The sequence below is a fragment of the Lycium ferocissimum genome, chromosome 2, assembly GCF_029784015.1.
Source record: "Lycium ferocissimum isolate CSIRO_LF1 chromosome 2, AGI_CSIRO_Lferr_CH_V1, whole genome shotgun sequence".
Taxonomy (NCBI): Eukaryota; Viridiplantae; Streptophyta; class Magnoliopsida; order Solanales; family Solanaceae; genus Lycium; species Lycium ferocissimum.
This window is the reverse complement of record NC_081343.1, coordinates 64,596,439-64,621,730: the sequence shown is the minus strand read 5'-3', so window position 1 is coordinate 64,621,730 and position 25,292 is coordinate 64,596,439. Positions and strand designations below refer to the sequence as shown.

The window sequence follows — 25,292 nt, the reverse complement described above, 5'->3', positions numbered from 1 at the left end:
ATTTTAGAAGAGTAAAAAAAAGGGGATGATTTTTGGCCCTTAAAAATTTGGGGGACCACCTTTTTTTTTGGGAGAAGGTAAATATTGTGGTCATCTTTTTATCACTTAAAAACCCTTTTCCCCTTGGACGTTAAAGAGTTTTTCCCCTAAAATACCAATTGTGGGGGCCCCACAATCCTATGCCACATTACATGATTTGTGGATGATTTTAAACACCAATTTATCAACTTGCAATTAAAGATTTTAATTATTCAATGCAAGTAAATTAGTCTGCAATTTATATCTTAAATAAATGGTCAAGAATCCCGACTTTGTATCCAGTAGTTTTTGTCGCCAACTATCATAATTAATCCAAGTTATTGATATACAATGCAGGTTTACAACACCTACATCAAGCCCATCACACTGGAGGGCGGGTGTTGTCTCGTAACTGGAGGAATGCCAAAATTGGTGTTTTTGCATGAGGTTGGTTTCCACCCGTTCTTGACTCTTGTACGCCGTAATCATTATATCATACTGCATGAGTAGTCCTGCTGAAGTCTCATATATCTAATTCTTAAGTGTTGAGTTGTTAACAGTGTAGCTTTTTAACATATTAATTTAACTTATTAAAAAAAAAAAAAGTGTAGCTTTTTTGTGGCCTAAATTGCACATACAAGGTAACACTACATTACCATTAGTAAGACACACAAACTTCTTTAACCCAGTTGTTTACAAGGTGAATTTGGGCGTGCAATCTCTTGTAAGTTAAATAGACTTCATTCTTCCAAAAGGGACTGCTCTAGTATATGAAATCCCCCAATCCCAGGTGTTGTAGTAGGTTCCATGTAATGGCTTTAGATTGCATTTCGCTTAATTGTGGATAGTCAGGTACAGTGATTAGTGAACATCAGATTTGTCAATGAGCACCCGTGGCTCTGGGGGATCAGTCCTGGTCCTCTGTGGAGGAAGAGGGAGATAATACTTGGGGGAATTTTGTTGGTGCAGTTTCAAAATCTCAACTTGCAGCAGTCCAAAGAACGAAGAAGAAGATGAAGGGACAGGCAGAGCCAGAGAATGAAGGAGAAGGAACAAAAGGGGTGAGTCTTGAAGAGCTGAAGAAGAAAATGGCTGATTTTGCTAAAGAAAGAGACCGGGATCAGTTCCATAGCCGAAGAGATCTCCTTTTAGCACTGGTGGGTGAAGTGGGAGAATTGTCTGAAATCTTTCAGTGGAAAGGTGAGGTGCCAAGAGGGCTACCAGATTGGGAAGAGAAAGAGAAGCAACATTTAGGTGAAGAGCTATCAGATGTATTGCTTTATCTGGCTTTCAGATATATGTGGCATTGATCTTGGTAAAGCTGCACTGAGAAAACTGGAGATAAATGCCATTAAATACCCTGTTAGCCTTTGCAAAGGGTCATCCAAAAAGCTTACTCTTTGGAGCAAAAGTACAACAACAAGAAGCTCCACCAGCATCAATATCAGCAATGACAGTGCAAATGGTGTGACTGATGATGAGCTGGAGAGGCAGAAGAGAGAAGAAGCTGAGCGGATGGAGATGCAGAAGAGAGAAGAAGCTGAGCGGATGGAGATGCGGAAGAGAGCGGAAGCTGAGCGGATGGAGATGCGGAAGAGAGCAGAAGCTGAGCAGATGGAGATTCGGAAGAGAGCGGAAGCTGAGCGGATGGAGATGCGGAAGAGAGCAGAAGCTGAGCAGATGGAGATTCGGAAGAGAGCAGAAGCTGAGCGGATGGAGATGCGGAAGAGAGCGGATGGAGATGCGGAAGAGAGCAGAAGCTGAGCCGATGGAGATGCGGAAGAGAGCAGAAGCTGAGCGGATGGAGATGCGGAAGAGAGCAGAAGCTGAGCGGATGGAGATGCGGAAGAGAGAAGAAGCTTGAGAGGGTGGAGAGGCGGAAGAGAGAAGAAGCTGAGCGGATGGAGAGGCGGAAGAGAGAAGAAGCTGAGCGGATGGACAGGCAGAGATTGCAGAAAAGCAGAGACCACGAGTACTAAGATAGTTGGTGTTGGAAAATGGTAACTTGGTGAATCTCAGTGGTTGTTGAAGAAAAAAGAATAACTTAGTGGTTGTTTTGCATGAGCACCATTTAGGGTGTTATTCCTAATGCAGTGTCCTCTAGGTGTATCCGTGGGGTGTTCTTTTTCATTTTCTATGTGATTTTGTCTTTAATATACTGATAGTTTAAACTATTCTTATGCTATTAAGTTGCCTGATAAGGGAATTTGATGAAAATTTGGTGATTTGAAACTAAGTGCTTTAGTACAAATAGTGATGTTGTAAGTGTTGTTACAGGTGCGTCTCAAGATGCACATGTTGGTATATTCTGGTAATTTTTAAGCTCCATGCTTGATTTGTTCCATAATGATTTTCTGATGAACACTTATCAAAGACTTCTTTTATGACTTCTCAAACTCTGGAATATGTTTCTGCACTCCAAAAAAAAAAAAAAGAAGTAAAATCTGTTAGTTGTCCTATTAGTGTTTCCATGTCGTGATTCCATAGGGGCGGAAGCTGAGATGGTGGATTATGTCTTAATTTTATTAAGGTGATCGAGAGAGTCGTAGTTGATATATGAAGGAAATATTAGAAAAATGACTGTCTAATTTTTTAGCTGATTGTGTTGAGCTAAGATGGTAGATTTGTCCCTGTTGTTTTGATATGGTTCTCTATATTTTGTTTAACGACGGTGGCATGCGGACAAATCTTTTGTACAATATGCACGGTTGCCAGGAAATCCGTCCACAAGGTTAGAGCAGATGAACGCACATTGAGTGTTGTAACCGGGATTCTAATTGGAGTCCCCAGGTTATTGCTCCTATACCTTAACCACTCAGTAATCTCCATGGTTCTATTTCAACATTCGTCCTCTTACCTCCATCCATGTTTTAACTTCATAGATTTCTTTTCTTGTGATTTTTTAGTTTTTATTTTCTGGAGAACAGTATCCTTAGCCCTTTTCCCGTAGGAATCGCATGTCCACCCTTCGCAGGAGCAGCTCTTTACTGAACCTACCACGCTGGCATACTTCAATTAGGTGGGTATTTGTTTTTATTTGTTCGTTTTTTCCCTGATGTTAAGAGTTTGATGTTTTTATTTTGTTTCTTCTACTTCTATAATGGTAGAATATTCTGAAGTATCACGGTCATTGATCGTTGCTTTAGTTGGAAGGTGGAAGAGGATAGGAGTTAACCGATGGCTGAAGTAGTGAAAGAGGGATAGGGCAGATCCGAAGGCAGCCGGCAGTGTTGTTTAAGAGCTATTTTTATTTGGAGCATGTAGAAAATTATGGTTTTGCACTTAAAATAGCATAATTTACAATATACATTCTTGTGTAGGGGAAGTTGCATGTGTTTCTTGAGAGAATGGAGACTCTCTCCTTGGATAAGTCATGCACATTATTTTTTCATGATTTTATTGCAAATTTAAGCATCTCTTGCACATGTTTGGACAAAGGAAAGTTGCATCGAGCTTAAAGGAGGCCCCACCATGCAACTTCTGCTATCTTCATAGCTGGAGATTAAGTGACTCGGGACTTCTGAATGTGTAGATGACAGTCATCCTGTATATTATTGTGTATCTATGGTCTAAAGGTGTCTGAAGTAAGTGATGAAATCTTTTGTGCTGGATTTTATCTTATATGTGTTCCAACTAAGCAAGAATCTGGACCGGACCATTCTAAAAATTATTGGTGCAGTAGTGGGCCTTGTTCATCCTCCTCTGTCTCCTAGTCACCACATGGGCACTGCCTGTCGAATCTTGGTTACAAGAAACCTTGTTTCTCATATTTAGCAAGTAAAGGATCAAAATGACGCTAAGATTATATATGTTTAAACACTTTGTAATCCTTTAACATAGACCACTATGGGGTAAGTTTTGTCCAAGAAAAAGAAAATTACATAAATTTTCTAATTTGAAAGTTTTCAGTGCCTTGCTAGACTGATCTCTATAGTCTTTGTGCAAGTGTAACCGAGTGATTCACTTGCCGGAGTTTGTATTAGTGTTCAGTAGAATTTTGTCTTTGAGTCATTCATTCTGAAGACTAAAACATCTCGTTTGACTTCTCCAATTAAATGCCATGAAAGGGAAAGATCTTTCATCTATCTGCGGGCTATTACTCTGGTTGTATGGATATACTTCTGAATAATTTTAAAAAAATGATATTGAATGCCAAATATTTCTGAAAATTTCTTCTTGAATGCATCAAGTCATGCATAAACCATCCTGATGTGGCATTTAAACTTTTCTTTCGAGATCCATATGTATGATGTTCCTTGTAAGTTGTAGACCTTGAAGGTTAACCAAGGCTGACAACATTAATCTAGCTACCTTCTTAGTTCTTGTTTTGTTTTAAATAGATAAATAAATAACAGCAAACACTCATATATCATGGTACTTTGTATATCTTGCTGCAGATATATCCTTGTATTTGGAAACATCTAAAGCTATCTTCTGCAGAAAATTTAGTTCATCATTTTCTTAATGCTGTCAATTATTTTGGTGTAGGTCTTGATCATTTTAGTCTATACTCGTGTTTTGGTCTCTGATGCTGCTTTACTCATTGAAGGCTGAAGAGGACAATACAAGCTGCCAGAGATGCTATTCAATGCTCTCTGTCTCGCTTGCATGTGAATCCTGTGATAGGTTTTCTAAATCCAACCAAAAAAAGTTTCTGATAGAGATTTATCAGTCAAAGTAACTTAATTATGTATGGAAGATTTTAAACTTTATGATGTGAAATAATGTACCTAGAGGAGCCCATGGACGTCCTACACCAGCTATTATTATCGATATTGCCACATCAATCATTAGTCGACAAGGTCCAGTGGATAAGCTTTTCCATTCGGGAGTTTATGAAGCTAGGGAGTAGGGACTATTTCCCTAGTCAGGTATAGGGTCCAAATAATCCTACTAGCTTAGTACTACTACAGTACTTCCCTGTTCAGGCTGTAATACTTGTGTACTATCTTCAACCGGTGGATTTAGGTTACTGCAGCTGTGCAGCAGGTGAAATCACACTTACTTTGGAGCACACAGTCGGCGGAGCCAGAATTTGAAATTTATGAGTATGAGATTTTAGCCTTTTTGAGTTATTGGATTCTAAATTAATAATTTATACATATTGAATAAACTTTTGGACATGTATATCATCTGGACCAAAATTACTGGTTCTATCAAACCTACCCCCTATACTCTTGCTCCGCCCATCAGTGGGATCACATATATATGTGTTTGGGTGGAAAGTAATTGCAGTATCCACTCTGAACTCACTAATTCAATTTACCAGAGGTGGTTCGTGGAAGAGGGATTTGAGTTTGAAACTTGACACCGCTTCTCAGCACGTCTTGCTTGAGTTGTTGACCACCGCGTGACCTCAAATGAGAGGCGATGATTCTCTGCAAAGAACCTCTACGCATGATGTTCTGAGAACATAAATAAGTAATTTAGTAAATTAAAATCCATTGTGGAGTTCAATCAAGAAACAATATATCAACAGGTTCAATATGTGCCTTGATTACTCCTGCCTTTGACAAATTCCAGTTCTTTCTCCCGCCTTCATGGCATTTGAGCACAGAGTGTGGGGTTTGGCGGTGTGTGGTGGACAGCAAGGAGGAAATTTCGTCCTTTAATTAATTGCTGCGGACAGTAAATTCTGTAGAAATTTAAAATGGATATTGAGCACTATATTGGATGGTTTTGCGAAGACGTGGTGGAAGGCCAAATAAAACTAGTACTGACTGACTGGACAAATTGATAAATGCCACGTTAACTCACATGCAGAGTAATGCATCTCTTAAAAGGTAAAAGAATTTATTTGAACTTTTAAAAGCACCAAGAAAGTTGATGAAAAAAAGAAAAATCAGGTATTGACAACTCTGTGGATGAGAATAATCCCCATTCCCCACCCACATTGAACTTGCTACTAGGATGTCTTTTGGCGCTATTATCTTATTTTCTTCCTTTAAAACTTCTCTGTGCCCACGTCCACACACTGAAACTAAATCCTTTTCCACTATAATTAGCCCTCATCCTTCACTTAATACCTGTAATACCACTCGCCTGTTTGCTATAGGGGGACTCACATATGGTCTTCCGTCTGCTAACACTAAGGCCTAAAATGGAATTGTACAAATTCCATGATTGATTGTGAAAGCTCAGACTAATAAATGCATTTATTACGGGCCAGATACTGTTGATTATATGCTCTTCTGAGGGAAGAAATTAAACTAGCAGAAGCAAGGAAAAGAACACGTCTTTCTGTTTTTTGCTTCATTAGGAAATAACTTAAAGGGAAATAAATGTTTAAGATCCTTTAAAGTTTCAATCATGGTGGATGTTGATCTTGATTCAAATGGGATTGAACAACCCTCTAGTGTTAACAATATGTCCACTAAAAAGAAGGAGCTTCTTTCCTCTGCTATGAAGAGGACCTCTGAATGGTATGTTCAATTTTGAGTTCTTTATTTGTGCTTTCTAAAGTAGCCTCTTTTTATGTCTTATTGAATTATTTACTATTCTGTTTTTTCAATATACACATTGGAAAATGAGTTACATCTATAATAATCTTAACAGGATTTTCTCCCAAGAGATTGAAAGCGATGTAACTGTAATTGCAGGAGGAACCTCCTTTACACTTCACAAGGTGCGTTGTTCTCTCTGCTTTTGTCATAACAAGTTACAAATAAACTCCGCCTTCAACTAAAATTGTTGTTGGTTTTAGTTAAATTCCTAATTGGATTGAAACTATCGACCTTGGTCACACCTCGATTTATTGTTGATGATTGAATCAGTAGGTTCAATAATGAATTAATTGTGTTCAATGCAGTTCCCATTAGTTTCAAAGTGTGGATACATAAGGAAGTTTCTCTCAGAATCTAATGATGTTGATGTTTCTACGATCGAAATCCCTGATATACCTGGTGGGGCAGATGCATTTGAACTTGCAGCAAAGTTTTGTTATGGAATAAATTTCGAGATAAGCACAGAAAACATTGCCTTGCTGAGATGTGCGGCGGAATATTTTGAGATGACAGAAGAATATGCAGTTGGAAATTTGGTGGGAAGAACTGAGTCCTACTTAAATGAAGTAGCAATTAAGAGCCTCGCTGGTGCAGTTTCAGTTTTGCATGGCTCAGAAAACCTTGTTCCGATTGCAGAGAAAGTAAAATTGGTGAGCCGATGCATAGACGCAATTGCATATATAGCCTGCAAGGATAACCAATTCTGCACATTGGGTAGAGCAGAAGCTGGTATCAACGGATTGAGTTCCTGCAACCCGAAGCCTATAGTTGATTGGTGGGCTGAGGATTTAACTGTCCTTAGAATTGATTTTTTCCAAAGGGTTCTAATTGCAATGATGGGAAGGGGATTCAAGCAGTATGCACTTGGACCAATAGTAATGCTCTATGCACAGAAGTCTCTTCGAGGTTTGGTGAGGTCTTGACCTATAAAATCTTGATGAATTGGTTAAAATGAAATATTTTTGCACATAGTAATTGTTTGTTTATTACAGGAAATATTTGGAAAGGGAAGGAAAAAGATTGAACCCAAACAAGAACATGAAAAGAGGGTTGTTTTAGAAACCATAGTTAGTCTTCTGCCAAGGGAGAAAAATTCATTGTCGGTTAGCTTTCTGTCGATGCTGCTCCGAGCTGCAATATATCTAGAAACCACAATTGCTTGCAGGCTTGACTTGGAGAAAAGGATGGCGTTGCAGCTTGGACAGGCTGTATTAGATGATTTGTTAATTCCTTCATATTCCTTCACAGGGGACACATTGTTTGATGTTGAAACCGTGCAGCGAATTTTGATGAATTTCCTTGACTATGAAATGGAGGGAAATCGATTGGGAGATGAAGAGTATCATCACGTGTCTCCTTCATTAAGCGAGATGGAGCGGGTTGGGAAACTTATGGAAAATTACCTTGCTGAAATAGCCTCTGATCGTAATCTATCCGTTACAAAATTCATTAACCTTGCTGAAGTCATCCCAGAGCAAGCAAAGATCACTGAAGATGGGATGTATAGGGCCATTGACATTTATTTGAAGGTATGCGCGATGAAATTACCTGATTAGTTCTAAGTTTATCTGTGCATATTTACGCACACAAGCAGCATTTCATCAATTTAGAATTTTAGGTCATGCTTCGTAGTGGGAAAACTTTTTGGTCCATGCTAAATTACTCTCCAAATATCACGAGGCATTTATTCTGCCTGCAGAGGATCATCTCCACAATGTGGCAGCTTTGTTTTATCCTGTGTATGTTGCAGGCTTTGCTATGCATATTGTTCATACGTGAGGTCTTTCTCTATCATTTCAAACCTGAATGTTAACCGGGGAGAAATAACATTCTAAAGAATTTGGTATGCCTATACATATTCAGTTTTCTATGCGCTAATGGTGTAAAAACTAGTCTTTGCCTTATTAGCTCACTTATAAGGTAATAGCAGGTAAATCTCTATAATAAGAATTAAATGGTAACCTGATTAAAATGACATGCTATAATAGATTACAGTATAACTATTATGTAAAAGATCGTTGTTCTGTCAATATATGAAACTTAAATCCATACATGTATTTCATATAGGGTATCTCATTCTAAATAAGAAGCTTGTATATGTGCTCATCGATGTGCAACCTGTACCTCCCCTGTTACTCTTTCTGAAGGTGGACTCAATAGGTTTTCACAATAGAAGCTCCTAATCTAAATGCCACAGAGTTACGTAATAACAAGATATAAGCCATGCACCCATTTGGCTATCTTCACATATCATGTTGTCAATACAACAATTATATTCTGGAAGAATGAGTTTAACTTGATCTAAAAGTTTAAACATTTCAAAATGCAGTATAAAAAGCGTGGAACCTTTAATCTAAGCTAACATGATCTTCTTATTGCTGAATTGTGCGACCATCTTATGTAAAAGCTTGAACTGCTAAAGAGAGCTCAGATGAGCACACTTTTAATTACTTAATTATAACTTCATCGCACATATCTGTTAAAATACTCTCCATCTTGTGTAATGTTTTTGGTGTTGCAAAATTTGAAGGCACATCCAGCTCTTAGCGACATGGAAAGAAAAAAGGTTTGCAGTGTTATGGACTGTCAAAAGCTATCTAGAGAAGCTTGTGCTCATGCTGCTCAAAATGATAGGCTCCCCGTTCAGACAGTTGTGCAAGTACTTTACTACGAGCAGCAACGCCTTCGCGAGGTCATGGATGGGACCCAGCTTGTAGCAACTGAACCTCCTGCTCTTATTCCTTCCAAAACGAATCATCAGTTATCTACTGATATCCGCCCTGTTTCAGAGGAGGTCTCGAGTCTAAAACGAGAAAATCAGGAGCTGAAATTTGAGCTGCTGAAAATGAAAATGAGGTTGAAAGAAATTGAAAAGCCTAATTCAAATTCAAACAAATCAGCTACTAGCAGCCCTTTGTCCATCACTCCTCCATCTGCTGATAAACCTCCTCTTCCAAGAAAATCTAATTTCATGAAAAAGCTCGGAAGATTTATTCGAGCTGATGGACTGATCACACCAAGCAAAGCACGTAATAAACCGCCTAAAGATAGGCGTCATTCCATATCGTGATTTGAGCTAAGGTATATTTGCATGCATTGTCTGAGTATGGTGCTGGATTCAAAATTTAGTTATTATTTTAATCATGCAAGTTGTTATCTGGTATAAGTATAAATTTGGTCGTGCTTTAATCCAGAAATGTTATTTAGATGGACGTGGAAGATTTCCATATGTATATTATCTATGCAAGATTTGTAATCTTGGTTTCTCTAATGTACCTTGAAGAAAGATTTGCAATCTTGAGATGAACAAGCAATAAAATACTAGTCTCACTGGAAAAGTAGTTCTGATCATCCGTAGCTATTAGGTACTTCAGCTTCTGCCATTGTCCAAAGGGCAAGAATCAAGAAACGTGAGCGTGATCAAAATCAGGTTAGATTTGGTTTCATCGATTTGGAAAATGGGGAAAAAATGACTGACAAACAACAGTAGAATACTTTGATTATACCGAAGATTTTGGTAGAATTTGATTCGCTCCCTCTGTAAGGCTTTCAGGATCCAACATTGGTACGGACTTTGGATTAATTAATTAATTCAAATACTGAGTATTTTCGGCTGAAAATACTAGTATTAGTATTAGTACTATTTTTTGTGTTTCAGTAGTTCCTCGAATTAACATAAGCTTTTGGATGAAGGCAAATTCAAGATTTTGTTTAGTGGGTTCAACATAGGTATATTATGATATTATTAGATGTAATCTTAAATTTATGTGCATATGTCGCTGCAAACTGCGGCCAATCTTCCTAATCATGTGTTAGCCGGGTTTACAGCGTGTGAAACTCATCACTACCTTGTAAGGGAGTCTAATGAAGTGTTTTAAGCTGTTGAAAGCTAGATCCACATCGGTGTTTTACAAAAATGACAGTCATTATCTGCATGAGTAAATCAATACCAACTAATGAACCGAATCTCAAACGAGCGGTTAAAGGGGAGTCACAGGAGGTTAAATTTCAATCATTCAAGCTGAAAGCAACGGGTGCAAGCAAATGAGCTCGCAAAACTCGCCGTAAATCTGCTTGCACTTTTGAAGACTAAAAATGCATCGCAGAAAGTAACGGATCTAGTAGTTTGTTAGTTACGGGTTCATGGAACACAGTAACTTTTTCTCATGTCATGTATATATATTATTAAAATATTATAAATATTTAATTGTGAAATCATAATTATTGTCGTACAATATTAACTTGAATTTACTGTAGGAATCTATAACTTTAAATCCTAATCAATCCGTCTCTGACGGTGGAGCAGAGGATTGGGGCAGAACGTACGCGTGGGGACGGGCAATTAGACTAAGATGTCAAATGATTAGTCCTTTCTCATCCTAATTCATGATGATCATAAAACAAACTAGTACAATGGAAAGTGTATGCTTTCAAATAACAGATGCTTCGTTAACTTTTTAGATCAGAAAATATTCAGGAAAAAGATACTCATCCCAGTATATTATTGCATAGAGAAGCCTTTATTTATTTGGATTGAGAATCTCATGTTCATTTGGTGGCAGACAAAACTAGAGCAATTCCTACTCAAACTGTTGGTAGGGGTAGTTTACATGCGGTTGGTGGAAAACGACTTACAATAAATTAGAGAATTTTAAGAATCATCTTATTCGCTTTTCTCTTTCTTTTTTTCCCATCCCATTTAAGTGGGACATAATCTCCAACTTGGATGTCATTTAACAAACATAAAAAGGGTAGAGCTAGCTAGATTTGTGATAATATATTTAAGGCTTAATACCTAGATGGACCTTAAAACTTGACAAAACTTAGTTAGATTTTTCAAGTTTTCCCAGTTGTTTTGAAAACAAAAACTATATTTTTCAAATCCTCACAATTTTCATGGCCAAACAAGCCCTAAATATATATCACAAAATATTTTTTTTTTTAAAATGCAAAAATAAGGCAAATGCATATACATGAGGCTATAAATGTGCACTTAAACCAATAAATACTCGCTAATCGCAATTTTACAACTTTCAATTAACTCGGATTTTTTTTTACACTTGAATAATTAAAAAACAATAACTTTAACCAATAAAAATCCTTAAAAAAAAGAAATTTCAAATTAAGAAAACTGTAAGCCGAAGAAAATCCTTAAAAAAAAGAAATTTCTTAATTTGAAATTTCTTTTTTTAAGGATTTTTATTGGTTAAAGTTATTGTTTTTTAATTATTCAAGTGTAAAAAAAAAAATCCGAGTTAATTGAAAGCTGCAAAATTGCGATTAGCGAGTATTTATTGGTTTAAGTGCACATTTATAGTCTCATGTATATGCGTTTGCCTTATTTTTGCATTTTAAAAAAAAATATTTTGTGATATATTTAGGGCTTGTTTGGCCATGAAAATTGTGAGTGTTTGAAAAATATAGTTTTTGTTTTCAAAACAACTGGAAAACTTGAAAAATACACTTTGAGTAAGTTTAAGTGTCTATCTGGTCACCTTGTAAGTTTATATGCCTATCTTACAAAACATGCCAAGTTTAAGGGTCCATCTAGGTATTAAGCCTTAAATATATTATCACAAATCTAGCTAGCTCTACCCTTTTTATGTTTGTCAAATGACATCCAAGTTGGAGATTATGTCATAGATCAAGAGCTTTTATTAGTACAATGAACCTAAATAATTGATGATGAATATTTATCTTATTCTATAGATTTATTTATTTCTTGAAGCACTGGGAGCGAGATGCCTTTTGCTGTAGTTTTCTATTTAGATATCATAGAAGCCCGTTCGAAAGTTAATGCTTGAAAATAGTTGATAAGTGGAGTATCAAATATTGAAAAACACTCTTAATTAATGTTAAATTCAATTTTACAAATAAACAGTTAAATATTTGAATAGAAATACTAGAACGGATAATGAGAAATTGGTGTATTAACAGTTTTTAAATCCTCTTAAAGTTTCTTTTAAAAATATATAAATTAAAAGTATTTTTGCATGGAAAAGAAATGGAATGAAAAGAGAGTTACAGATTTTATTTTAGAAAAAATATTTACGAATTATAAAAGTGCTTATAAGTTAATAATTATAAGTTAGGGCAATCAACTTATCATTAATTAATTTTGTCTAACATGCATTTATGGTACTTAGCAAACTCGTAATTAGCTGGCTTACCCAAACACAGCCATATCATACACAAGGATAAAGGGGAATTCTAAGGACATCACGAAACTGGTGATCAGTAGGAGCAAGTTAGAGTCGAATCACACTTTTTAAAAGTACTTTTGATTTCAAATTATGAAAAAACACAAGTATCAAAGTTCATTTTACAATTAGGATTAGTTGAATAAAAAATAATTCAAAATATTTATTCCAAAAAAGAAGAGGAAGGATACATTAATTAAATGATGAGAAGAAATATGGAAAAGGAAAATAGACGATAGAAACCAGAAAAGAACAAAGAGAAACGAGTTTATTTGTATTATAATTAAAAGATCACTACTAAAAAACTGTCAAAAACCGACGGACTGCGTCGATTTGAAAAACCGACGCAGTGCGTTGGTTTTTTGCATTTCTAATTTTTTTAATTAGAAAACCGACGGACGACGTCCGTTTTTTTGGCAGAACTTTGAAACTATATTTTCGCCAATTTTTGTTTACAAAAACCGACATCCCACGTCTGTTTTATTAATAATAATAATAATAATTAATATAAAACCGACGGACAACCGGTTTTAGTTTTAAAAATATTTTAAATAATTTACAATTCATTTTGTTTTTTTTTTTAAATAATAAACGAATATTTTTTGAGGAAACCGACGGACCGGGTCGGTTTTTAATTTTTCTTTTGGGTCAACTGCTGGTCAACTTTTTTAAAAAATTGACGGATAGGTTCGGTTTTGTTTAAACAAAATACCCATACGGGTTTCACTCTTCATTTCTCCTTCATCCCAAACAAAAAACCCCATTCCTCTAAAACCCTACCCCCCCCCCCCCCCTCTCGCCCAACCCCCCACTTTCTCGCCCACCCCTTCGCTCGCGGGTGACCCCACCCCCACCTACCCCAAACCCGTTTTTAACTTAGTAAATTGAGGTTAGTTTCTTTTAAATTAGGGCTTTTAAAATTCTTTCAATTTTAGTTTTAGTTTTATATCTTAGGCCTAATGTTAGTCTATTTAGCTTTGTTAAACGTCATTTGTAATCTATCTTATTAATGTTGAATTTGTGAAAAAATGTAAACTTTATTTGACTAGTTTGCTTTTCAATTTTTTTTTTTTTTGCTTGAGATTGTGCTATATTTTATGTTCACTGTCAATGTATTTGTGTTAGCTTAGTTATAATTGTTTGTAATATTATTGATGTTGAATATGTGCAAAAATGTATACTTTAATTATTTGACTAGTTTTTTTTTTTTTTTTTGATTGTGGTTTTTGTTAGAATTCATAAGTTATTAGAATTGTTATTGAGCATTCAAAATTAGAATTGGTTGAGATTGTGCTTTTCAAAGTTAGAATTGTTAAGTTATAGTATTTCTATAACCTCAAAACTAAAATGTAGACTTTAGTTCACTAGATTTACTTTTCAATTTTTAGAATTGATTGGGATTGTGCTTTTCAACGTTATAATTAAAGTTAGAATCCATAAGTTATTAAAGTTAGAATTGTTATTGAGTATTCAAAATTAGAATTGGTTGGGATTGTGCTTTTCAAGGTTAGAATTATTAAGTTATAATATTTCTATAACCTCAAAAACTAAAATGTAGACTTTATTTGACTAGATTTACTTTTCAATTTTTAGAATTAAAGTTAGAATCCATAAGTTATTAAAGTTAAAATTGTTATTGAGAATTCAAAGTTAGAATTGGTAGGTATTGTGCTTTCTTAAATTATTGATGTTCAATTTGTGAAAAAATGTAAACTTTATTTGACTAGTTATATATTATATATATATATTGTGCTATTTTTTATGTTCATTGTCAATGTATTTGTGTTAGCTTAGTTAGAATTAGTTGGGATTGTGCTTTTCCAAGTTATATTAAAGTTAGAATCTATAAGTTATTAAAGTTAGAATTGGTTGGGATTGTGTTTTCTTAAGTTATATTTTAAGTTAAAATTCTTAAGTTATAATATATTTCTATAATCCAATAATTTGTGGGTATATTTTTGTAGATGGATCGTATGTGGATGTATAATATGAATAATAGTGATCGTGTGGGTGTACGTGATGAATTTGTTGAAGGTGTTGATGGGTTTATCACACATGCAATGTCACTTCACCCTTTTCAAAATGAAGGGGTAATTATGTGTCCTTGTTCTCGTTGCCCGTGTTTGAAGTATTTGAAACCGGAAGCGGTTAGGGTTCATTTATATAGTCGTGGGTTTAAGGAGAAATATTATGTTTGGATTGATCATGGAGAGACTAATGGGATCAATGGTATATTTTATAATATGGTTGTTGGTGAAAGTAGTGTCTCGCAGGAATATAGTCATGTCCAATATGATAGAGTTAATGATATGGTTAATGATGCTTTTGGCATACAGTCTAGGTTTGAACCTGAGCCAAATTTTGAACAACCTCCTAATGAAGAAGCAATGCGTTTCTATCAAGAATTAGAAGAGGCTAGTCGTCCACTTTGAGTGGGAGTCGCATTCTAAGTTGTCCGTTTGCGTGCTTAGAATGATTAATATCAAATCAGATTGGACTTGGGTCGAAGTCGTTATGGACTCAATGATTAAGCTTGTGGGGGAACTAGTTAGTCCGGAGTTCGACATACCTAAGAGTGATAATTTTAGTAGTTAAGTAATTATATATATAAGTCTAATTATGATATATTCGTTATATACTAAGTTTCATTTTTTAATATACAGACGCAATTTATGTAAGATGTGGAGCAGTACAGCCAAACTCAGCTTGAATTAGAGATAGATTTTTGGTGTAGAGCAGTTGGGGGAGTACAAAAGGGTAGAGCGTACGGTCTAGGCCCAAGGAACAACTTAAGTCGCCTTCGATCAAGATTGCCAGGTGAAGGGTCTTCTCGACAAGTCGAGGGAGTCGATGGTGTTCAAAGTCGCCGATTCGGCGCGCAAATCGCCGAACTTAATAGGAAATTAGCTGAGACTGAGGCAAAAAGAGTTGAGGAAAGTAACTTCATGAAAACGATCCTTGAATCGCTCAAGGCACAAGTTAAAAGCCACATTGCATGTGGACCATTTGGTGTGCCCCCTTCTCCCCCGCCGACCCAGAAGATGATGATGCAGATGATGATGACGGTGATTACGTAATCCGAACACCGGATAATCAGTTGTAGTAGTTTGGATTTCATAATGGACTTATGTTTTATGGACTTAAATCAGAAATTAAAAAAAATCAGAAATTAAAAAAACCGACGCAATCCGTCGGGTTTTTTAATATTGGATAAAAAATCGATGAACCACGTAAGCGACGCAGTCCATCGCAAAAAACCGACGCGGGCTGTCGGTTTTTTCAGTCGGTTTTTGACAGTTTTTTAGTAGTGGATAAATGAGTTATACAAATGAGTGATGATTTGGTAAATACTATGAATTTATAGTAGGGATATTTTTGTTTGAAAAAAATTAATTTTCCGTTTTTACTTTTAGGAGAAGTAGAAATTTGTAGTTTTTTTTTCCGGGAAATTCTTATACTTTTACTGAAAAGCTATTTTACTTACTTTTATATAAACCCGACACCTCACATCTGTAAAAAGAAATATCTTCTTTTTTTTTTTTGCTTTTAACCTCCATGTAGCTTGGTCAAACTGGTTATGAATCTAACAAAGAAACCTTCAAGGAATTGACGTGACACAGACTCAATTATCCCGTAGGGGCTAGGGCTAACACATACATTTACAGATTCCCCATGTAGATATTTTGTGAGCTAATAAGTACAGACAACTAGACAATTCTACACGTATATAGCCAAGAATTCAAATCAAAGCAGCTTTGGGTGGCTCTTGAATCTTAAAAATACCGTTAGCGAAGCAAAATGAGGAAACCATTGATACTATAACTGAAGAAACAAAAGATACTAAAATTAATTCACACAAATTAAATCACAGAAGTAGTCGGTAGGATGAAGTCTAAAATCTTATCACACCCGACTTATCATCAGCTCATAGATCAAATGTACTTAGTTACGTTTTTTTTTTTTTTTTTTCCTTCTTCTCTTTCAAGTCATATTCAAACTCAAAACTTGAAAAAGCCAAGGAGGATTATTCAATGAATCTTGTCTATATTGCTCTTCAACATTTTGATTACTTTGTGTTCTCCCACCAAGCTGGAAACTCGGATTCGTTACGGGTAAATTCTCAACTCCCCATTTATGTCCATTCAGGTCATTCCTCGGATTTCTTGCTAAATTTGTAGTATGCTTTATTTGGCTAGAAGCGGATCCCGTGGAATTGGAAGAAGAAAAACTTGGTGAAGAATCAAAATTAGCTGTTTTTCTCCTGCGGTTGTTATAACTTGACAGGCCTAAAGTTAACTCCAATTCATGATTATCATCTTCAATATCTTGACCAGCTGATTCTGCAATGTGCTCTTGATCAGTTGGCCTTATTTCCAAGTCGATACATTGACGGGGGGCCTTCTTGTTTGAGTCAAGATTAATGTGATGATGGTTGACCACTTGATGATCTTTGACTTGTTGAGGCCGGCTACTTGACATGTTTTTCATCAGTGATTTCTGAGTTTGATATAGACGATGAAGTTCGTACAACTGAGAAAAACGTGTAACTAATTAACATTCATGCATATGAGTGTATCACAGACACATACAAAATTTAGAGTCCGGTGATTCAGAATGCGTGTGAACGCAACATACAGAGGCAATAATATATGGGGATGGGAGAATTATTGAGTAATAATAATTTACCTGTTCTCTGAAGATTTCTTCGTGCTTTAACATGGCCATCTTCATGCAATGCTTATCGTATGGATTGAGAAGCTTCTCCATTTTTAAAACTGAAGAAATTCTGATAAGAAGATTGAAGAAGAAGAGACGTTTCTTCAATTAGACTCAATATCTCCAAATTAGGAATGTATTACCTAAAAGAAGCAGAAATCCGGGTAAGTCTCTTGTAAAATGAATAAAGAAATGGTAGCCATTAAACTGTGATATATGTAATACTAATAACTTGATAGACGTCAAAGGCTATCGGCCAAGAAAATATCAGGCTTCCAAATTTGTTGCACAAGCTTTTGATGACTCAAGGATATTAACTCACCCCTTTTTTGGCATGTATGATTTTGTTTGTTTTTATTGTTCGTTCTTTTCCATACAAATTACTATCCATTCGGGCCACAGCAATAATAATTAATACTAGCATTTTATATAAATCAACTATATATGTCCTATTATAGAGCATGTCATGATATACATCACTGTCATATGAACAGCAATATTCCTGTAAAATCAAGTGCATATACAGATATTTTTCGACAAATTAAACTATGATCTTTTGCCACTTCTAAGTTAGTAGTTTATTGTATGCCACCTGCATCTCAGCCAATTAAAGCCAGTGCTTATCCTTGACTGCTTCACTTTCTTTTTTTTTTTTTTTTTGGGATCCTTTCGATATTACAGTTTTTTCATTTGTTAGGTAATTAGGAAACATATATACCAAGACAAATATTTTTGATTCTCAAACAAAGTTTGTAATCAGATATACGAGATCGTTTTTTTCAGACATTAGCATGCAACCTTTCATGTAAATTAAGTTAACATCTCATAAAAAGAATCTTAGCTTATCAAGAAAGAAAGATCGATAGAACAAGAAATTATTATTCTTTCCAAAATCTATTACAGGCAAAATCACTAACATAAGTAATATACTAGTAGAGACAACAAAATTGAGCGTCTTTACCTGTAACGTACGTAGTACCTTTATGAAGAGAAGAGAATAGGAGGAGGAAGAACTTTGAGGCCAGGAGAGCTTGCAATCCAAACTTGAGACTTAGGCTTTCTTTCTATGATAGCCTTTAATTTGCCTTCACATTCCGCAGTATATACTGCCAAAGTGACCCCAAAGATATATATAACTACAAAAAATCAAAAGAGGAAAGAATAAAATAGCATTATTAGGTACTGCGGAGGAAGAATTTAAGATTCTCTTTTATCACACAGAAATCAAAGCAAATGTTGTTGCATTTTTTGGAGTTTTGAGAAAAGGAGAAATAGAGATAGAGACTAGCTAGACTAGGGAGGAAGCATGCCAAACAAATCCAGTCCCCTTAGCCAATGTGGTTTAAGATTTGTGAAAGAGATGCCCCAGACAAGTCCAGCACTGCACACCTAATTTAAACATTTTCTAATCACGATAACATATTAACTTATAGTAATATATAGTTGTACTGTCATATAATGCAGGGGGAAAGAATAATATATACTTCTATATATGTGGATCACACCACAAAAGGAGGGAGGCCGGGTTTTTTTTTTCTTGTGGTGCGGGGGGGGGGGGGGGGGTTTAAGGGCAATCATCAAATAACAGCTTAGGAAGGAATCACATGCAATACAAGAATACAATAGTATAATATAACTTATTATGTTGCATACACAGTTGTCTCAACCTTTGCCTTATACTTGTAAAAAATAGTCGTATCTGATATTGTCCCCAGTCCCCATCCATTCTTGTGGCCTTGAAGGGAGGTGTCATCACCTGGCCCCGCCGACAATAGATCTGATCCTGGCCGTACGTTTTGTGGGTATCCCTTCGTATACTCCAAAAGTTGATCAATTTATCTTCAACATTTTACCCACATCATGCTACGCCTCAATTATTGTACACATACGATCGAATCTAATTAAAAAAAACAAAACAATAATTTGTTCTTAGCTTATGATTAAGGATTTAATGATTTTTTATACCATTAATACAATTTAACAGGTAGATTATTACCATATTTGTTGAGTTATTGTATCATGCTTATTGCTGCCAATTGTTGCAGATCAACAAACAATTATGTGTTGTTAGCTCATTGAAAAATCAAATATTTTTACACCATCAGCTTAATATTAACCAGGTTATTACTTTATTTTTCAAGGTATATTAGACAACTTATTATGAAGTTACTCTGTTGTTGTTGTAGATTAACTATTCTTGATAGTGAGAATATATATATATGTATTATCAATGCACTAAACTTAAACTTTATGATTAATGTTACTAATATAATATAATTTTCCATCGATTTTGATTAACTGGATCCGATCCCTTAACTCAACACGGTAGCCAACGCAACACCATCTAATAAGCGAATTACATAATGTCATGGACATTGAATGCGACCATGTGATGAGCTTAGCTTCTTAACTAAATTATAACTGTGATGGAAACCCAGAGCTTAGATGCATTGATTGTTCGATTTGATTGTTTATGTTGGACTAAAAGTTGCGTATAGACGTCTACGGCCTCGAATATATAAGAGCATGTGCACATTTATAAGGCAAATTTGGTTGGATGGATAGACTTCAAATTAAATTATTTAGGGAAGAATAATAGAGCTGGCTTTGTCTTTGATATGTTTTTAGCTGTACCCGTTGATACAGATGGATTAGAAGGCAAAGATAATATTCCAACACATAACCACGAATATGGAAGAGAGATGGATTTCGTTAGCATTATATTTTACCATTTTAATTAATTGGCATATATTTTAAAATCATGTTTAGTTGGCTGCAAGTATAAACGAAAGCGAAATCAACATTGAGTGGTAGAGCTAAAGATAAAAAAGAGGGTTTGGTTGAATCATTTTCGTGCAATATATATATATATATATATATATATATATATATATATATATATATATATATATATATATATATATATATATATAGATGTAAATTGTCGAATTTTCTCAAGATAGAGAAACTTCTAAGGATATCATTTTTGCGTTCTTTTCAAGTTTTCTTTTTTTAGTTTCCTCTGTCACTCTCAGCATCTAGCCGCGCCATAGATAATCTACATGGATATAAAATCATAGAGTATTGATACACATACTATGTAAAATTGTACTAACATCATAATTGGAGAAGAATCCAAATCCGAAAAGAAAAAAAAGAAAAATGAAAAGAAAAGAAAGATGCAAAGAATGTGTGTGTCCATATGATAAAATCAAAACAACATGATAGCACTTGGATGTAAGACTAGAGAGAGCGACATAGATGCACGCTTTGCCGGTTCAAGAAGGTGCATAAGTATGGGGGTGGTAGGGACGTCCTTTTGGGTTTACTAAAAGGCTGACCCACGCCCTACCCTTCACCTTCCTGTTACTTGGTCCCATCTCCCTTTTTGAAAGAAAAAAAATGGGCATCATCACATAGAGTACTAATATGAATAGATGATATGGTACTGTTAATTCTGATCACTTTGTGTTTCATAATTCAATACATGACTCAATTGTTATTTTCCAACTTGACCTTAGGTTGTTAGTTGGCGTGACTCAATTCTTGCTCCTTAGTGGAATCTTCATATATATCACTTTAATTCTGACTTTAGTTTTTGCAATGGTTTGTGGATTGGATAGGGTTGGTACATAGGGCATAGCTAGATAAATTTGTCAGCCAAGGCGGAGCTATAGGGAAGGGTTCAATTGAATTTCCTTCGTTAGCAAATTATACTCCACGAATATGATTTAACTATATAGTTGAGTGATTATGAATTGAGAAGTTTGTAGTATAGTGTTAGAAGGGACTTGGACATTATTTTAGATTGCATGTTCAAATCTCAAATGTGATATTCTATTTGTGAAATTTCCATGTAAAATTTTTCAGAGGCTAAATACCTAGATAGTCTCTTAAACTTGACACCTTTTGTAAGATAGATACTCAAACTTAGCTTCAGTGACCAGATAGACACTTGAACTTGTGTATATTCTAAACATATCATTGTGACGTGGCAAAAAACACGTTTTACAAGCACAAGTGAGCGAGTAAATGGCTTGAATTCTGATTTTTTTTCTTTTTTCATTTTTTTTTTAACTCAAATTTCTTTACGTATGAAGTTAATTTTTCACATTCCAAAATATTATTCCATGTGGGTCTTTCATTATTTCTGCTTACTCCTTCTTCACTATTAGCTTCATAGAGACTTTTTTCTTTTTGTTAATTATATTGTTACTATATCACCAAAAACATAATTTTACAGAATAAACCCCAATTAAATATGATTATACAAATAAATCTTTTTATCTTTTTAATATGCATACTGTAAATTAAGCACTATACCCAAAAAAAAAAAAAAAGCATTATACCCAACAAATGGATATTTCTAAATATGAAATCTTGTACTACTCCCTCTGTCCCAATTTATGTGATACCCTTTACTTTTTAGTCTGTCCCAAAAAGAATGATATATTTTCTTATTTGGCAACAATTTAACTTTAAACTTTATCTTTCACGCTTAACAAGATGATCTATAGCCACACAAATATCTTTGGCTTATTTAGACCATGAGATTCTAAAGTTTTCCTTTATTTCTTAAACTTCGTGCCCAGTCAAATTATATCACATAAATTGGGGTGAGGGAGTAAAAAAAATGGGGAAGGTCTGAAGTTTGGTCCGATTCGCTGACTTACCGGGAGGGCCGGGTTCCCTTTTGGGGAAGTGGATGAAAAAGTTGGGTGTGGGCGGGGGGTGGCGAGAGCAAGGCAACTGCATTAGTGGATGGGAGTTTTCCTTTTCTTTTTTAACTGTTTTTTCTTTTTCTTTATTATATTTCTTTTTTATTTAGTTTTATATAAAAATATTTTTTAGTTATATTTGTTAATTATTTTGAATTTACATGTCTCATATAATAATTTGTGCACTTAACACACTATAAGCAAATGTATTTCACACACTTGACTATATATATACGGGTGTTCAAGAGATACATTTTTGCCAAGTTCAAGTGTCTATCTGGTCACTGACTAAATTTGAGTGTTTATCTTACAAAAGGTGCCAAGTTTAAGAGGCCATCTATGTTTTTAGCCATTTTTAGATGTGTGCATATATTATAAATAGAATATGATATATGCCCAAGATAATGCAGTACTGCTAGTATATTTTGCTACAGGAAGTGCGCATCATCAATCTTTTTTAGTGTTCAGACCAAAGATGGGATATTTTCTTGATGAATAAATGCTCTGTCCTAAACTGGATCTTCAGCCACAAAATGTTTCATCACTTTACAAAGAAAGTCCTGCCAAAAGTAGTGTATGATATCTTCCTCTCTTTCATGAGTACTACTGTTTCTCTTCCACAGTTTCCTTTTGGCTATTTATGCTCGTCTTGTCATAAATCTACCTAACACTGCAAACAGCAAATATAAAGAGGCACCACCATCCTTCTATTAAGTCCCTTTTTTCCCAAATTAATAAATAAATAAAAAATAAAGAGGAAACTGAACTAAAATATTGACTCATCCACTGGATCAGGAGTTTGTTTTGGATTTTCATGAAATCTTGTTTTTGAGGGTACAGATAAGTCAAGAGTAAAGGCCATGTGTTTCTGTGTGTGATGAGATCACGGGTGGGATAATGAATTAAATGACAGGGACTAACTACTGACAAAACTAAATTAATATGATTAACTATAGGGATAATGACATTAATCATAACATGTATACACGCTAGCTGCTCACACAAATCTACGTATGAAATGTCGATACTGCCTCTGGTTTGCTCTGCGCCACAGAAAGAAAAGTGTATACTATATACTTCTAAGTTAACATGCATGTAGCTTAAATAAAAGAGAGGAGGCAGAGTGTGAGTGAAAGTAGGGCTTTCTTCCCAATACAAATAGCACCATCATCCTTTTGCATTTTAACAAGGCTTGCGACTATTTTAAAAATTTATTCTACCTGAATTTCACTGCTAAAAACCTTTACTTTGTCGCCAACTAGTGAAGCAAATATTCTATTCTTCCCACGTCTTTGTATATAGTGTTCCATATGGGGAGAAAGAATAGATGATGCACAAGTTGCCTTGAGCCTGGAGATCTATGTTGCTAAAATAAAAAGGGTACCTCTCTTTCCTAACGTGAGACAATTGCTGACAGGACTCTCATTATGACTCTGCTAATGCTATGATTTAGTACTAATTTATATACACTAAGGAGTCATTTGCTAGCCGGTTAGGATTATATGCGGGTATAAGCAATGCAGGTATTAGTTATGCGAGTATTAGTTATGCAGGATTTAGTTATGCATAATTATTTGTTTGAATGTTGGTTTGTTATATTAAAGTTAATAAATATTATTTATATTTTAAAATTAAAATATTTGTTTACAATTAAAATTAAAATATTTTTTTACGAAATATTAAAATATATAAAAAATTTGTTTAGAAAAGGAAAGTATTTAAGTGGGGGTGATAAGGGCAATATTGTCATTTCAACTTTTTATTCATGTATTAGTTATTTCATCTTCTACCCCTAATAAAATAATACATAGATTCCCTCATAACTTATACATATATTAGTTATGCAGGTTTCTAAATTGCAAACCAAACGCCGTACTAATTTTATACATGAATAACTTACTTCCTAACTAGCTATCAATCGCTGTATATGTATGCAAAAATTAATACGTGAATAAAGTGTCTCTTTACTAGCTACCAAACATGGTATAAGTTAATGTAGAAACTAATAAATGAATAACTTGACTCTTGTCCAGCTACCAAACGACCCCTAATAGTATAAAAATATCATTTAGTTACTATGGATGATAAAAATTGTTCTGTAGAAGATATTACTAGATGTGCAAATAAAATCTCACATTGGTAATTGAACCTACATAGAAGGACGTGTAGGAAACACTTATGGATGTGAGCTTTCGGGAAAATTCGTATATGTTTGGCCTAAAGCGAATAATATTAGACCATGCTAAGAGTATTTTTGAGTTGTTTTATCCCAACAGCTGGTATCAAATTTCGACAAAACAAATATTGATATGACCAAGTAATGGTGTGGGACCCTACCTAGTGTCTTTGCCCGTCTACAAACCGGTTTACTTATAAGGTGTAGATTATTATAATGGTGTGAGGTATTTGGAAAACATCGCGGATAAACAATATCACACTATGCGACGCATATTTAACCGAACTTATATCAATTTCAAGCTGCTAGGAAGAATTACGCCAATCACTGGATTAGTTTAACCGAACTTATATCAATTTCAAGCTGCTAAGAAGAACTCTTGAGGGCTATTTGGTTTGAAACCGGCCGGAATAATCCAGGATTATAATTCTGGGATTAAAACCAGAACTGTAACATGGATAACTTATCTTACCTTCTATATGGAATAAGTTATCCTGATTTGAATATCAATTTATTAGCCACCTCCAGTCAAACATGAGATAAATTTAATCTCAAATCCTAAATCGAGATAACCACCTAATATCTTGGAATAAACAACCCCTTAGGTTATTTATTTTTTACTGCTTCACTCAGCCAAGCGGCCCCCAAGAAAGAGATTCATTTAAAATGAATACTTGTACTGAACCATTATAGAGGCAATTAGGGATGGCAATAGGGCGGGTTAGGGCAGGTTAGGGCGGGGCAAGCCTTGACCTGCTAAGATTTCGACCCGCCCTGCCCTGCCCGGTTTAGCTTTTTTAAAGAAATTACCCCCTTACCGCCCCCGCCCCCGCCCCGCCCCGCCCCGCCCCGTTTATATTATCTTTCATTTTTCCTTTTTATTTTTCACTTTGAAGCATGACATATTTTCTTAAAAACAATTAGATGAATGATTAGTTCCTAAAATTGGATTTTTTTTTCT

At 35.0% G+C, this 25,292-nt stretch overlaps 4 protein-coding genes and 1 long non-coding RNA gene across 5 annotated transcripts in view; 3 read left to right on the top strand and 2 right to left on the bottom strand.

Annotated features, from left to right (window-relative positions):
• Positions 1 to 1,029, bottom strand: part of LOC132046789 (casein kinase II subunit alpha-1) — a 16,268-nt gene extending 15,239 nt beyond the window's left edge. Inside the window, exon 1 of the mRNA XM_059437541.1 lies at positions 1,019 to 1,029. The gene's annotated coding sequence lies outside the window, so the exon portion shown is untranslated. The remainder of the gene's footprint in view (positions 1 to 1,018) is intronic.
• LOC132046793 (uncharacterized) overlaps positions 1 to 3,432 on the top strand; it is a 5,220-nt gene extending 1,788 nt beyond the window's left edge. The window contains exon 2 of the long non-coding RNA XR_009412779.1: positions 3,339 to 3,432. This is a non-coding gene — a long non-coding RNA (uncharacterized LOC132046793). The remainder of the gene's footprint in view (positions 1 to 3,338) is intronic.
• Positions 991 to 3,432, top strand: LOC132046791 (stress response protein nst1-like). Its single transcript, XM_059437542.1, is given in 3 exon segments — positions 991 to 1,303; positions 1,305 to 3,037; positions 3,165 to 3,432. Coding segments are annotated over 2 exon segments (750 nt in total). The 5' UTR covers positions 991 to 1,031; the 3' UTR covers positions 1,783 to 3,037; positions 3,165 to 3,432.
• Positions 3,433 to 6,179: 2,747 nt separating this feature from the next.
• On the top strand, positions 6,180 to 9,872 carry LOC132046785 (BTB/POZ domain-containing protein SR1IP1). Its single transcript, XM_059437535.1, has 5 exons — positions 6,180 to 6,440; positions 6,574 to 6,643; positions 6,827 to 7,432; positions 7,514 to 8,050; positions 9,052 to 9,872. Exons 1-5 carry the CDS (start codon positions 6,328 to 6,330, stop codon positions 9,589 to 9,591), a joined length of 1,866 nt encoding a protein of 621 aa, XP_059293518.1. The 5' UTR covers positions 6,180 to 6,327; the 3' UTR covers positions 9,592 to 9,872.
• A 6,648-nt stretch (positions 9,873 to 16,520) lies between these two features.
• On the bottom strand, positions 16,521 to 18,926 carry LOC132046784 (uncharacterized). Its single transcript, XM_059437534.1, has 3 exons — positions 18,399 to 18,926; positions 17,408 to 17,580; positions 16,521 to 17,251 (listed from the first exon to the last, which is right to left on the bottom strand). Exons 2-3 carry the CDS (start codon positions 17,486 to 17,488, stop codon positions 16,703 to 16,705), a joined length of 630 nt encoding a protein of 209 aa, XP_059293517.1. The 5' UTR covers positions 17,489 to 17,580; positions 18,399 to 18,926; the 3' UTR covers positions 16,521 to 16,702.
• Between the last annotated feature and the right edge of the window lie 6,366 nt (positions 18,927 to 25,292).